The sequence below is a fragment of the Acanthopagrus latus genome, chromosome 6 (genome assembly GCF_904848185.1).
Source record: "Acanthopagrus latus isolate v.2019 chromosome 6, fAcaLat1.1, whole genome shotgun sequence".
Classification (NCBI taxonomy): domain Eukaryota; kingdom Metazoa; phylum Chordata; class Actinopteri; order Spariformes; family Sparidae; genus Acanthopagrus; species Acanthopagrus latus.
The window spans coordinates 28,421,388-28,435,565 of NC_051044.1; the positions used below are offsets into that span (position 1 = coordinate 28,421,388).

At 46.1% G+C, this 14,178-nt stretch overlaps 1 protein-coding gene across 1 annotated transcript in view; it reads left to right on the forward strand.

Annotated features, from left to right (window-relative positions):
- Positions 1-2,931: 2,931 nt before the first annotated feature.
- Positions 2,932-14,178, forward strand: part of phactr3b (phosphatase and actin regulator 3b) — a 52,053-nt gene continuing 40,806 nt past the window's right edge. The window contains exon 1 of the mRNA XM_037101788.1: positions 2,932-3,192. Coding sequence (XP_036957683.1) covers positions 3,084-3,192 — 109 coding nt within the window. The 5' untranslated portion in view covers positions 2,932-3,083. The remainder of the gene's footprint in view (positions 3,193-14,178) is intronic.

A 14,178-nucleotide genomic window follows, 5' to 3' on the forward strand; every position in this document is an offset into this window, starting at 1 on the left:
TGTTCTCAGCACCACATCTGACCGTGCTGATGTGCCACATGTTGCATACCAGAAGAGGCAGACAGCCCCATTTCAATGGAGTGCAGCTGGCACTGGAGACAGCCAGGATGATGTGGAATCTCTGATGTTCAAACAGGAGTAGTCTCTTTAGGATATTAATGGACCATGTTAATACCAATCTCCATTAGCGCAGATTCCACAGCTATCATACAGTATACAGCTGGTTTTCTTATACAAATAGCAGGGCTGTGCTTGGGAACATGTTGTCGTTTTGTATCCTTTGGGCTCTGTGCAGACACCCTGCCATCACCATCTGAGAATGGAAGTCCTCTAACAGTAGCTGCACTGGCAGCGTGAAGATCTTCTGCAACGGCCAGTGGGGGACAGTGTGTGACAACAGTTGGTGACTGAATGATGCCCAGGTGGTTTGTCAACAGCTGGGCTGTGGCAGGGCTCAGTTGGTAACATAAAATGTCACATTTAGGGCATTGAACCAGTCTGGGTCAACAACCTTCATTGTCTGGGACATGCCCGATAACAGACCGTGCACATCAGGAATCAGGGTTCCCTGACTGTGGACATCCCAAAGATGCTGGTGTTGCTTGTGACGGTAAATGTTTATGCATACAGAAAACACACTGCAGTTATTATGATGATGTGAAAGCCATCAAATGTACTTGAACTGAGACCATGGTTAGTGCTTCTTCACTGAAACGAGAGGAATTATGTGACAACACGGCAACTAGACCTCTGTATATTGTATTATAAAACTGTCATAAATCTGTCAGATATACAAATTTGATCATAGCTCAGTGGGGCCATGCAGTGCTTAAGATGCTCAATGACACTGTCAGAACTGTCCGATCAATGATTTACCTTGCAGCCCGTATGACTTTGTTGTTAAACCTCTTGGTTCATTTGTTATAGGCTAGAACTACAAAGACAAGAACAAGAGCACATTTTCTGAGCCAAATGAACCAAACTGAAGGTGAAAAGATGACCTAGAACTGCTTTAAACGGTCTTATAAGCAACCCTTTACACTGTGCGACAAGCTAGGATAGTGTAGAGTGATTGAGAATCTATTGTGTTTTTATGTGTAAAGAGGCACTTTACTTTGAGAGGCAGCTGTTTTCATAAGAAAACATGATTGTGATCGGTTAAGTCTGTGAGAAGATGAGTCTGAGTGTTTGGCATGATGCCCTTTATTGTCACCAGTGACCTCTGTTGTCACACTTAACCTCTCATTAGCAACAGGGCTTTTAAAAGACACGTCAGTGCTTCATTATCCAATCGTGAGCTAATCACTTACGTATTTTATGTCATAGAACAAAACATGATAAATATATTAAGGTTTTGTTAACAGCCCTAATCAGGGATTTAACTGAACCCCCATTTAAAAAATAAAAACATTGACAGGGAGCTGGAAGTGCAAAAATGCCAACTTATGTCCAGGTCTTAGGACTCATTTCTACGGCACTCTGCAGGCTTTTGGCCAGCGTTTGAACAAATCGGCGTCCACTGAGGAGCTACTGGCAGCTTGAGAGTTGGGGATGTGATTTAGGTGTGGCAACAAGCAGAAAGAGAAGCATTTGAAAACACTAATGGCGGCTCCCCAAGAGGTTAGAGTGGCTGCTGCTAGCATCAGTTGGAAGTAATGGAGAGTATTCTTCATGAAAGAAGAGCAAAGGACGGCACTGATGCCTGTTCTCAGTAGACATGTGATGAACATTGTGATGACTGCACATGGTTCTGTGTAACAATCCACATAAAGCGTCAAGTTAAGCTTTACTCAAGGACTAGGACAATTCTTTCATGTTTTTCTAATAATTATTTGCAGCCCTAAAAAAAAGGTCTTAATTAAATAAAACCCACATCCGCTTCTGAAAATCCCTCTATAAATGTATGTTAACACAAATCTAACACAGCCACTATGACGTGTAGCTATAGTGAGTCTCATTTAGAGTCAGAGAGGTAAAGGCTGACCCTTCACCTCCTGGTCAGCTGAACAGGTGATGCTCTGCTCTGCATGACGAGTGAGAATCCGTTGCTGGCTCAAATGTAGTTTCCTCTCGCGTGCTCAGATCATCAGTTACACTCGCGATGCTGTCCTCCATTGGTCAAGCACTGCACTCCTTTAACAGAGCACTATGTCATTTTTGGGAAGACATTTGAATCAGAGGAGAAAGATCTTTTTTTCATGCCTAAATAAACTGACCTTTAAGGATAACACCATTTTCACACTCCTGCCACCTCCTGCCCCGCTGGAGGCAATTTATCAGACTACATGCATCTTCCTCTGGAGCCACAAAATGCTTCATACTACCCTTTTCACTTCTGTTTCAGTACCCCCAAAGACGTGTGAGCACATCTTGGTGTTTTGTGGAGTTACCCTTTAGAAAGTCCTCACGTTTCAAGATGCGAATCCAGCGCTGCCTTCACGGCCTGTAGGACATTTACCGAATTTAAGAAGTGGCCTCAGATGTGAGCCATTACAGCGCGAAATTGTGAGCACTGAATCAAGATGAGTTGTACAGCTGAGTGAACAGCGCACTGTGTATATTCTGAAGATGAAGGCTATGACATAGTTGGGTCCAGGTTTCTGTGGACAGAGACAGAGACGTTTAGGTCACCGAATCAGGCTCTTGCGTCTGACAGATCAATACATACTGTGACTCCTATTGATGTTTGCCCATGTTTATCATCATGGCAGCATAGCTGTAACTGCTCTGGTACGTTTGTGAGTATCGATAACAACTTTTGAACACGTATTCAAGAATAGGTTTGTGTCACACAGACACTCAGGCTCTCACGTTCCTTTCGCGAAACCAGTAGAAACGCCTGCTTCTAAAACCAAAAGAAATTGAATGTAAATGTGAGGAGTAGGAGTTTACGAGCCGCGCCTGAAGGAGGCATGATGCTGCGCGCGTAATGGATTTCCCCAGCACTGCTGCTTATCGGGGACCAGGAGCTGCAGCTGCAGCAGTCCGACCACATCAAACCTGCTCCACCACTTGATGCCGGTGACCTTGGCAGACGGTGGTGGTAACGCCTTTCACTCTCGCGTTTTTCTTCGCTCTCCGCCATGGCATCGTCGGACGGGCTGGACGAGGACTGCGTGTTGCAGCGGGGGAGATCTCAGAGTGACCCGAGCAGCATCACCGAGGTCCGCCTGGGTGAAGCGCACAGAGCAGGTAAAGAGGGGAGAGGGCGGCCTGAGACGCATGTTGGGCATCTGTCATCTGCTCATTATTAGTGTGTCGCCTTTGGCAGGTGGTCGTGCGTACGGGGGGGAGCACGTCGCGGTGCAGGGGCTCGCCTGCTGCCGATCACACCCGCGGTGATCCCGGTGAATTTGTATGCAACAGACGTAGGTTGTGTTGTAAACGTGCGTCATTTACTCTCCCCTACACGGACTCACTGCTTCGCCGTGTTGCAGGCCTTCTGTGGAATTCTCCCACCCGTGGTAATAATGATGGAACGAATCAGGAAAATGTGTGAAACGCAACATATGAGACCAACTGGTGTCAAACCAGTTAGGTGTAATTCAGCTGTGTGTTCATCAGGCCTGTATGTTAATGACAGCAGGCGCTGCATCTCTTGATTTTGGTGATTTGCAGACCAGCTTGATTACTGGAAGTGGCATATTACCTCCTGCCACCCACACATTGTCCAGTTCATATCTCCATATCACCAAGCTGTGACTGACATCTCCAATCAAACGTGAATGTGGATGATAAATGAGAGCGACGCCATTTTTCTATCTGTGTAATAGGTGTATTTGCAGCACGGGGAAGACAGAAATGCCCAACTTGCCATCACACATGGACTGCAGTATGTCGAGTCGGAGCCGATTAGAGTGCTGGTTGTGTATTTGGCTGTTTCCATGGTGATCCAAATGGCAGAAGGCAGCGCTTGGCTCTCCAACTGTGAGCCGACATGGTGTTTGTCTGCTCCACTCACTGGTTGTTGTGGGTTTTTTTCTTCCCCCCCCAGTACACTCAGTGATGTACAGCAAGCCAGCCATTCAAAGTGAAATGTCACTTAGACTGTGAATCGCGTTTATTTGTGAGATTGGATCCACAGCTCCATCGGGCATCGCTGGGCAGGCGTTGAGCGTTGCTCAACAGCTACCGGGCAGCAGCCGTGAGATACACGGTTTTGACAGGTATTGAGCACTGGGTTGATGTGGAGTCAGGATAAATCACTCATTTCAACCTGCAGGTCCTCGGTGTTGCTGCTGTTCGCCATTCGTCATCGCCCACGCACTGTGGATTCAACTGGTTTCACGGCAGAGTGTTAGCAGAAGAAGCAATGAACTGATACTGTACAGCTGTTGTATGTGTACAAATGAAGGGCTCAGTTACTGAATCTGATGTGTGCGGGGGTTGCAGTACAATATACGAGACGAGAGTCTTGGTATCATATTATAGCACAGATACTGCGCTGCTCTCTCATTTCCACTCGTGTGTGATGTTACAGTCTGTTTGATCGTTTCGCAGGGCTGGCTATCTTTAGATACGAGGGCCACAGCAACACCGCAGGAAGGATCTTCAAGTTGTCTTGCCAACGGTGGATATTGTTGTGCTCTTGCCCTCAGATTCGCATCCAGCGCTTGTCACGTTGTCGTGGTTGTTATGGTTACGTAACAGCGTTGGTGTATGTGCAACTCTGAGACAACACTGGCAGGGATTGTCCAGAGATATACCCGCTCATTACCTTTTTTTTTTTTTTCAAACTTTCACATCAAATTCAGCCTCGATCGAACCAAAGCGCCTTCGCAGATTTCGTCCAAAGCTGACGTTTCCTACGCAGCGTCAGGCAGACAGGGGCTCGGGCAATGCAGCAGTGAGAAACCCTCCTGCCCTCCCCCATCCCTCCACCCCCCACCCCTTCGGCTCGGAGCTAACCCTTTCGTAGCCCTGGCACCCCTACTGCGGCTTTGATCCCGGCACTTGGAGAACCGTCTCCATTAAGGGGGAGAGAAGCGGGAGTGACAGATCTCTGATGGTGGCATTATCATGGCACCCAGCTGGGCCATGTCACAGTGAATCAGCAGCACAATAGTCTGGAGTCCATACACGAACGACTTCTTCTTTCCGTCGTGATGCGCCGATAATGATGTTGGAAGGAAATGAAGTCTTTTCTCTGAGGCCCGGCCTACAGCCAGAACAGTAAACTGCCATTTGCGCTGGAGAAGCGAGCCCTCACTTGATGCTTTCAGATCCGTTTCTCATGCTGCTCATTTTCATGCCATATAAGGCGCACGGTGCACCGGAGACCCTGATTTAACTTGAATACACGTTCTGCAGAACTTACCACCTGACAGGCTGGTTGACAAGGCTTTGCTCCACCAGCCGGCGAATGAAGAGAGAACAAAACAGCGGTGCTGTCGATTAAAATCTCTCGACTTCTGCAGTTCGTTTCATTTGGAGCCGGCGATAAGCAGCCACCTTGTTCAGCACATGCAGGTTACATCACTGGCTCCGGAGTTACAGATGATGCAGAACAGCAAGTGAAGCCAAAACACCGTGGCCCAAAGACGGAATTGGTGCTGCATTTTAGATTTTGGCATATGCAGGAGCCGTAAAAACCGAGTACTCGTTACTTTCTTCGGGAGAAAGACGACGCTGGTGCAATGTGACACTACAACGTGCCTGAAAACAGAACTTGGCAGAATGACTCAGATTCTTCCAAATTTTACAGTCTGCTGGCAGTGACGACAAGTGCGATTTTGATAAGCGAAGCCAAATGGGCGTATCGATGTTTGTTTGTTCCTCATTTTCCAACTACAGTATAAAGCCCATACAAGATATGTCTAATTAATGGATTTGAATTGAATTTAAAGGCTGCAGTGATGAACCGACAGATTAGTGGCTGTTGGACTGGACAGAATGAATGGTAGAGTTGGTATGTATCTGCTTTAAGGAAGCAATGGGTGGGTTTACTTCAGTGGGTTACTGTAACATTGCCAAGTGAACTGCTAATATCTGGAAATGTCAACTGGAAAAAGTGCTTCAGCCAGAATGCAGGATTAAAATATAATTCAAAACTATAGAGCATCTTGCGATGGGGGTCACACCAGCCTGTCAATATCTTCATGTTCCACCCATGAATACTCAGTTGTCATTCCTACATCATTACATTAGTACTCAGTACTCAGGGGTAAGACCACATTCATCTTCGAATTTGGCCTCCCAGCTACAAAAGATGTCTCCAGGACCACTACCCACCTTTAAAATGTCTTGACTGCATCTTGCGTGGCTGTGACACAATTGCATTGAGAAAATGTGTCTACAGACAGACAAACACACACACACACACACACACACACACCTTGCAAAGTACTCAAAATTGCTTCTGCGGTCGTTCCTGCTACAATTGGAGTCTTGAGGACCACATTTTTCCGCGATGACACGCGCAGACAGCTGAAACACATACCACTCTGTAGTGCTAAAGTGGTGAAATAAGGCCAAGCCTGATTGGTCTGAACAGTGCTGCATGGTTCGCATCATTGGTCTACCTTGCTTGAGTTTCTGCCAAGATGCGGGCAGAGGCAGAACTGAGACGTGATCTGATTAGCTGAAGAAGTCATGAGGGAAGGCCTGTTATATTCCGGGAAGGGAGTGTAAACATGGTCGAGCGTGTTACCGCCGCAGGCAGCTGATGTGTTGGTGGTATCTCAGCAGGACTTTCCTCAAGTTTCCGCTATTAAAAAAAAGCAGGTCATGAGTTCTTGGTCCTGTCAGTAACTCTATATAGATTGTCCAGGACTTGGTCGGTTGTGAGTTGTTCACCTCTGTAAAGTTTTTTGGCACCTAAAGGTGCTCTGGGTTAGGCTGAAATGGAGCAGACACCTCCACCCTTGGTCGTACCCAAATCTCTTGTCAGGTTATGCGGTGATTGGATACTCTCTGGAACAATGGCTGAGCAAAAAATCGAAACTTCAAGCCAATCTCCTCGAAAACCACAGTTTTACAGTTCTTAGTGTCACATTCAAAAGCCATCCAGCTCCTGAGTTCATCCAGCATATCACCCAGCGACTGGACATTTGCTGGAAGATTTTTCAGTTGAGGAGGCTGGTTTGCATGTCTATGCAGCCTGACCGGAACCCTGGACTGTGACCTTTTTTCATTTTTCGCTTCAGGAAATCCAAGCCAAGGATATTCCCTGTTTATTGATCCTGGTAAGAAAGTGTTGTCAACCTGTGTTCTAGTGTGCTTCTACAGCGGTGAAGTGGTGAAGCTGGCTGACACCCTGATAACACTGAAATGTTGTGACTTCAGTTCAGGCCATAGCTTGAACTAAGCATCAAACCATGGCCATCTTCTCTGATGCACACTGATTGACTTGATGGAGGTGCCTAGAGGTGTGGAAATGTCTTGTTGAGATGCATCTCGACATGGACGTGGAAGACTCTGCATCGATGCAGGGATGGAGTATAATCGAGAGTCTGCCACTTACGCTGATTGATGATTGTCCGGCCTAAAGCTGGACAATAAAGCTAAATTAATAAAGCGGCATTGCTCCCATGCTTTGAACTGTGGGCGGACGTTACTTATTTAGAAGGCATATTGGAGGGAGGCAGAGCTCGTCTGCGAGTGACAATAAAAACTCACAGAGTATTTTTTTTTTTAAAAGGACATCTTGGGGCACATGTAGGATCTTATGACCTTGCTGGGAAGCACGACCTGGATGAGAGGCACGTCTGCAGCCATAAATAATGACTGTTACAGCAGGCCCAGCTAATTGGCCAGGATCGGAGGCAATGTCAACGCTGAGAGAGGTGTGTGCAGCAGAGTCAATAGATGCCTTACATTGAATTGCCATGTGAAAACAATATCGATGGATAAATATTGTAGATACAAGAAACGTGAATGGCACAAGTATCGTTTTGCAATCGATTCGTTGACAGCTGAGTCGTCGTCCGATGGAGACTCGCACCTCTAGAGGAGCCCTGTCAGTCCCTGGAGCCTGCAGGAGGCTCTCCCCTTCTCCCCTCATCTCCCTTTTTAGGCTGCTGCTGTTGCACTAATCTGACATGCTGCTCTAACATGAAAGGCCTTCTCCCTGGACTCCTCCGCTGTCCTCCAACCAATGACCCCCACCACCACCACCACCACCACCACCACCACCACCCCGCCCGCACCTCTCCTCTACAGATAGGCCCGGGTTTAGTGCTCACATTCAGACAGAAGAGGCAGAGGGGGCCTGATGAGGAGATTAGGATTCCTTTCATTTGAATCAGGGCGCCTCATGTTTTATTAATCGGGAAGCCTATACATGAGCCAGTTTGTCTCATTCCATATTCAGAGCTGTGATTGAACAGAGAGAATAGCCGACCTGGCACCTGGCAGCTCCCTCCCACAGGCATGTTCAGCTCAGCATGTGCTAAATGAGTCGTTTCACAGCAACTGCAGTTGGAGATGCGATGGGATGAAAGGTGTGTGTTGTTGCTAATAGAAAATGTCATTCTGGTGTGATTGTGTACAGTCGTCTCGAGGGAGAAGTCATCTGTAAAGAATCGCAAGACAATTGTCACAAAGCTCCGCGGCATAGACTGGGGGCTCACTGAAAATGTCTTCCAGTGTTCTCCATAGTCTCATTTTTGGTACTGATACCAAAAATTGATAATGAGGGTTGACTAAAATAAAAAGGGCTGCATGTGAGGACCGGTCATGACGCATTCGGTGAGACATTTTCAAACCCTGGTGAAGATCAAAAGTGTTTAACTAATACACCGGCGTCTCACACACAGCGAGCTATAGACTATTTGAGCATTTTGAGGCACACGGAAGCCAGTGAATTTTATAGGACAGCATGGATGGCATTGCATTGCCTTTCTCTGCTGGAAGGGCACCCTAGAGGGCACTTCGGTGCATTTTCTCCCTTTAGAGGTCACCCATTTGCTAATTAAACAAAAACACACATCAGCATCCGAGGCTGATGGGCTGTCATTGTTTTGGCCATGAGCCGCTAATTAAAAATTTGACCTGATGGTCAGATGACAAATAAAGAGGAGTGATTACAAGTAATCTTCTGTAAATTTCATGATAATTCATCCAGTTGTTGTCGAGACAGTTTAGTAAAAGCAAGACTTTGCCATGGCAAAGTCAGGGGATCACGAGTCAGTAAGTTTAATCTTCAGTAGAACTGAATTGAAAGGGACCTAATATGCGTTCCCTCGTTTTCTGTCATTTATATGATGTTACAATATCGGATGTTCATGCTAAACATGGACAAAGCTTCAAATAATGTGGTAAATGTATGTAAAAGTAATCCCTGGAGTGAAGAGCCTAGGCTTTACGACTGCTCTGAATACTAGGTTTCCAGTGTTTTTTTCCACAGGGATGCCCCCATCCACCCGCTTAGTCTGTCTTTTTGTATTCGAGGTGATTCACACAGGACACCAGGGCTGTAATTTGGATCATATTTTGTGGAGAAAGGATTTTCTGGTCTTCCCTCTGATGTCCTACATCTGCTGTTCCTGAACGCTGTGATTTAGTTTCCTGATGGACAGAGAGCTTTACTTGTTGCAAAAGTAACCACTAACTGCTGCCAATTGCAGCTAATTGTATTCTCTCTTGTGACAAATATACTTACTGTAAGTCGCTTGGGACAAAAGCTAGCAAGCTAGCAAGCTCCACGAATTGCTTCTCCTTAAAATCTGATCCAGTTTCACCAAGATCAGTGAATAATGTTGCGTTTAAAGCTGTCATATGCCACTGAGCACGCTAACTCATGCAAGCTAATCTTGTGCAGTCTGAGAACAACAAGCTGGATGTGAGAATTATAGGCCCCCTCGAAGGTCTGCAGAAAATTTAATTGCATTGCGATATCTCAGTCCTGACCAGAGCGGTGAACCGACTGACAGCCTAACATGTGAGGCAGTGTGCAGCTTCAGCATATTTCACACAGTCAATATTATTATTCCATAATCTGACCAATGAGGTCTGCAGTTCGACCCTCTTGAAAACACTGAGCAGAGATAAAAAATGGAGAATTTTGAAAGGCATGTTTAACACCTGCGCAGTAGGAACGGTCCGAAAAATGCTGCTAAGTGGGGTCAAGAGCAGTTGAAAGTGAATCAGTGGGCGAAACTGCCACAAGAGGGCTCTTCCTGGCAGATGGATGGATGTAGCATAAATGAGGTAAGCTGTCACTGTCACAAGGAGTCCAGCACTGCAGTCACCTGACCTCTCGCAAAGAATAGGGACAAATGGCCCGTCCAAGGTCGTGCTGCATATGGAGAGGGACCGGACACACACTTACTCAGGATTACTCAGCGGTATACTGCGGGGTTTAAGATGAGTTTGGAATTAGGCTTTAAGTGAGCCGTGCTTTAAATGAAGATTCCCTTCATGCCAAATCAAACCCTCAGGCTGTGAGAAGGGATGAACGCTGTGCAGGCAGCGTTAGAGGAAGCTTTGAAAACCTTCTGAAATTCAATCAGGGGTGGTTGAAACAGAAAACTCCACACAGAAAAAAACAAACTTTCCTTAACTCGATGGCCCTCTGTGGGTATTTTTAGAGCTGATGCAACATCTCAGAGTTTTTTATGGATCGCATGTCTATTTCGAAAGCGGAACATCTGAAAGCAGTGAAGGATTTCGCGTGGACAGCATGGGTATGGTTAATGTGGAGCACTGCAGGAGAGATGGGACTCTTATGTAGGGCTGAAATGAAAATGTGACTTTGCTGAGACGGTAATAGGTTGTTCCAACAGTGAGTTTTACCCTTGAGTCTTTGGTGCAGCATTGATTCTTTTTTTATTAGCTGGCTGAGGCACAGTGGTACAGCGGCTAATTCAAAAGCACCTCATTTTTTTTTTTTTTTTTTCTTTTTTTGTGCCAACTCATCTCTCGTGCCATTATGCGCGACGCAGAGACGTCCCTGGGTCCCACTGACTACAGAGCCCCGGGGAGCAGCACAGCAGCAGGACAAAACATGACATCACCCTCCACCAATGCAATGAGAGGACAAACGCCGCCACGTGAGGGACTCTCATGTGGTAGATACAGGGAAGCAGCAAGAACTTCAGAAACAGAGTCCAGAGTTTCCCAGCAGGCCTCCACCGACTGAGAGATTTTTCAAGAATCCCTAACCAAACTCTGCACTGCACTGACTTTGCTCATCAAAGTGTTTTTTTTCAGTTCTGGTGGAGAACTGCTGCGTACGTGAAGTGACTTTAAAACTTTTCGTGGCTGCAGAGGGAACTGTGTGAAGTCAGCCATCTTTGAGCTCACTATGTAATTCTATTTAAGTTTTGTGGTTTGGAAAAGGAAAGAGTTAAGCTGTCCATAGGTGGAGTAAAGTATACATTCTGTGTGTGGGGTGTGGACTGATGCTGAGTGCTGACATAGACCTTAAACCAGAGATGTAAATCACCAGTTTCCTCCTGATAGGATATTGTATGGACAACAATACGATATCTGGCGATATCTCAAGATCTCCTGTGATGTGATTTCAATTTTGATTCAGTTCAGTGGCCTGCAGTCGATATGAGACGATATCATCTGCCCATTTAACACAATCAGTCATGGAGGAAGCTGCCACCCCTTTTTCTGCTTTTGGCACATCATGGTTGAGAATTTAAGTCTGCATGCACGTTTACTCCAGCCTAACCTTGTGTTTAGGAAGAAGGTGTGCTCATATGGAAAACCTGACGCTGCCTGCTAGAATTTCAGAATAAAGGCGTAACCTAAAGATGATAATATGGATCGATGTTTTGACTTTGCATCAATGTTGTTTGATCATTAATCATTAAATCAATGTACGGATTTGGATTGATGGATCATTACAACCCCACCTTAAACAATCACTTTGAAGCAGCAGAAACACACTCAGGTAAAGGTTACTCACAATACTCAGTGTCTGGTTTTCTGGGGCTTTAAAGAAAGAACAGAAAGAAAGGTGGGATTTCGAGTTTGAGATTGAAATTCTGCGTAACAGCAGATTTTTGGCTACCAGGCAGTTGACAAAGTGTCCTCAAAATGAGTTGATATCGTACATTTTCAGTGATTTGACAGTCATGCTGCATGAATCAAGAACAAATCGTCTGATATCACAGGATGCAATTACCATCAAAGGATAACACGTAACGATATGCAAATTCTGTTCCGAGGCGGTTTTCTCTTTCAGAGAACAGAGGGGGAAAAAAAATGAATTCAGATAGATTGTCTTTTTCTCCACATACAGACGTGAATGAGCGGCGGCACAAACAGAAATGATGTACTGTACCCCCTCCCCCGCCACACACACACACACACACACACACACACATATACACACGGACATACTGTCTCCCCTCCCCCCACAACTGAATATGGGATCTGTAAACAACAAGGATGTCATACACGCAGTAAGACTTAAATATGTGCCTTTATAGTTTAAAACAGCTGTTGTTCTGCATGTGTACATTTTTGTTCTGTGCCCTTATTGAGTTTAAAACGCTGGAATTGCAATCACACTCCAGCAGTAAGATGTTAATGCCTTCTTTTTAAGAAAGACAGAGGTTCACTATGTGTTTGGCGGAGGCGCAGATCTACCCAGCGACCGGGCTAAGTCATGTTGTCGGGGGGAGCTGTTCGACTTAAGCTGTCAGCCATTTACACATGATGTATCTTTTATGAATGTTTCATGTGCTGACCTAATTCCTTTCAGAGCCGAGTAAAAGCAATATGCTGCACATGAGAGCACACCAGAGCATCCAGCTGATCCCTATGACATCCTCATCCTCACAACAAGGGGATAGGAAGGGCCGACAAATGGAAACAGAGAGCCGCGATATGACCACTTGGATGCCAGGGGATGGCGAGAATAAAGGTCCCGAGACCGACGTTTGTTTTTACAAAAATCTACACCGAGTCCCACAGAGATAAGGAGCAGAAACAGTCGAGTGAGAGCTCAATTGCAAAAAAAGAGATACTTTGCTCTCTGTGGCAGAAGTAATTAAAGCAAGCGCTTAAGCCCAGAGTAGACATGGAGAGACTGATCTCTTTGACTGACTCGAATCTGTCAGCAGTGTGAAGAGAAGGAAGAGGAGGAGGGGGGCGGGGGCAGCAGCTGCAAAAATCTGTCTGCTGAGACTGGTTGCTGGATTTGAAGCGCCTTGAAAGTAAAAATGAAAGCTACCCATCAGCACCGAAACTGATGTTCTGATTTAACTCGAGCTAACCTCATGAATTTTGGAGGATTTGGAGGAATACATGGCTAGATCCAGCTTTCTCAAGTGTGAGGAGTGACTGCCATTCACTGTTCTCTGTGGTTGTAAACTGAACGTGTTTTAGGGTGTCAGATTAAATAACCTGAGGAGTTCTGGGAAATCGCCGTTTTTCACTGTGTCATTATCTGACATCACATAAACGAGAAAAAAAAAACATAAACTGATGGACCCAAAATTCGTCCAGGGGACTCCAAGTCCGACCCGAGAAACTGAGCCTGAGCCCAACCTTGAAACATCCCCTCCAGTGGAATCCCAGAGACTGTTCTGTTTGCAGCTCACACACTCTGCGCAGTCGAGGCTGTGTCTTCCCTACAGCTACAGTCCTCTATCTGTCACTGTGACGCTGCATTGGCTCGCAGGCTGCTCAGGCGGTGGCTGTACCTGATGAATGATTCAGCAGATTTAAAGGGGAACAGTACTGGAGCGGAGCAGCAGCAGCAGCAGCAGCAGCAGCAGCAGCAGCAGCAGCAGAAGGGTTTTATGAACATTAGATTTATGTCTTTATGTCAGAATGAAATGCCTGTTTAGAAGTTAAATGTTAAACACGTCATGAAAACACAGTCAGTCACCCACAGACCGCCTGGTGGGTCGCACAGAGCTTTACATGACATCTTGGGCTGTAGTCTGCGGATCCCAGCTTTAATCTTTCAGATAGAGCTGCTGGAACGCAGAGCCTTGGGGCACACGTTTCAAGAATTTGACATCCTGCCGATCCGAGTGTCTACTGATTGAACACAGCAGACATTATAGGTATTTATACGGGCTGTGTTTGATGATGTCGTATTTGCTGCGTCTGACACACGGCTTCTTAAACAGAAGAAGGATGGTCGGTGGTTTGAACAGATGCAGCCAACGCCAGCGATCAGCTACAGAAAAGAATACCGCCCCACATTTTATCAGCAACCCAGAGTGCACACGTGCAAAAGAGGGGGTCTCGCTTTGTTTGAGTGGTCTC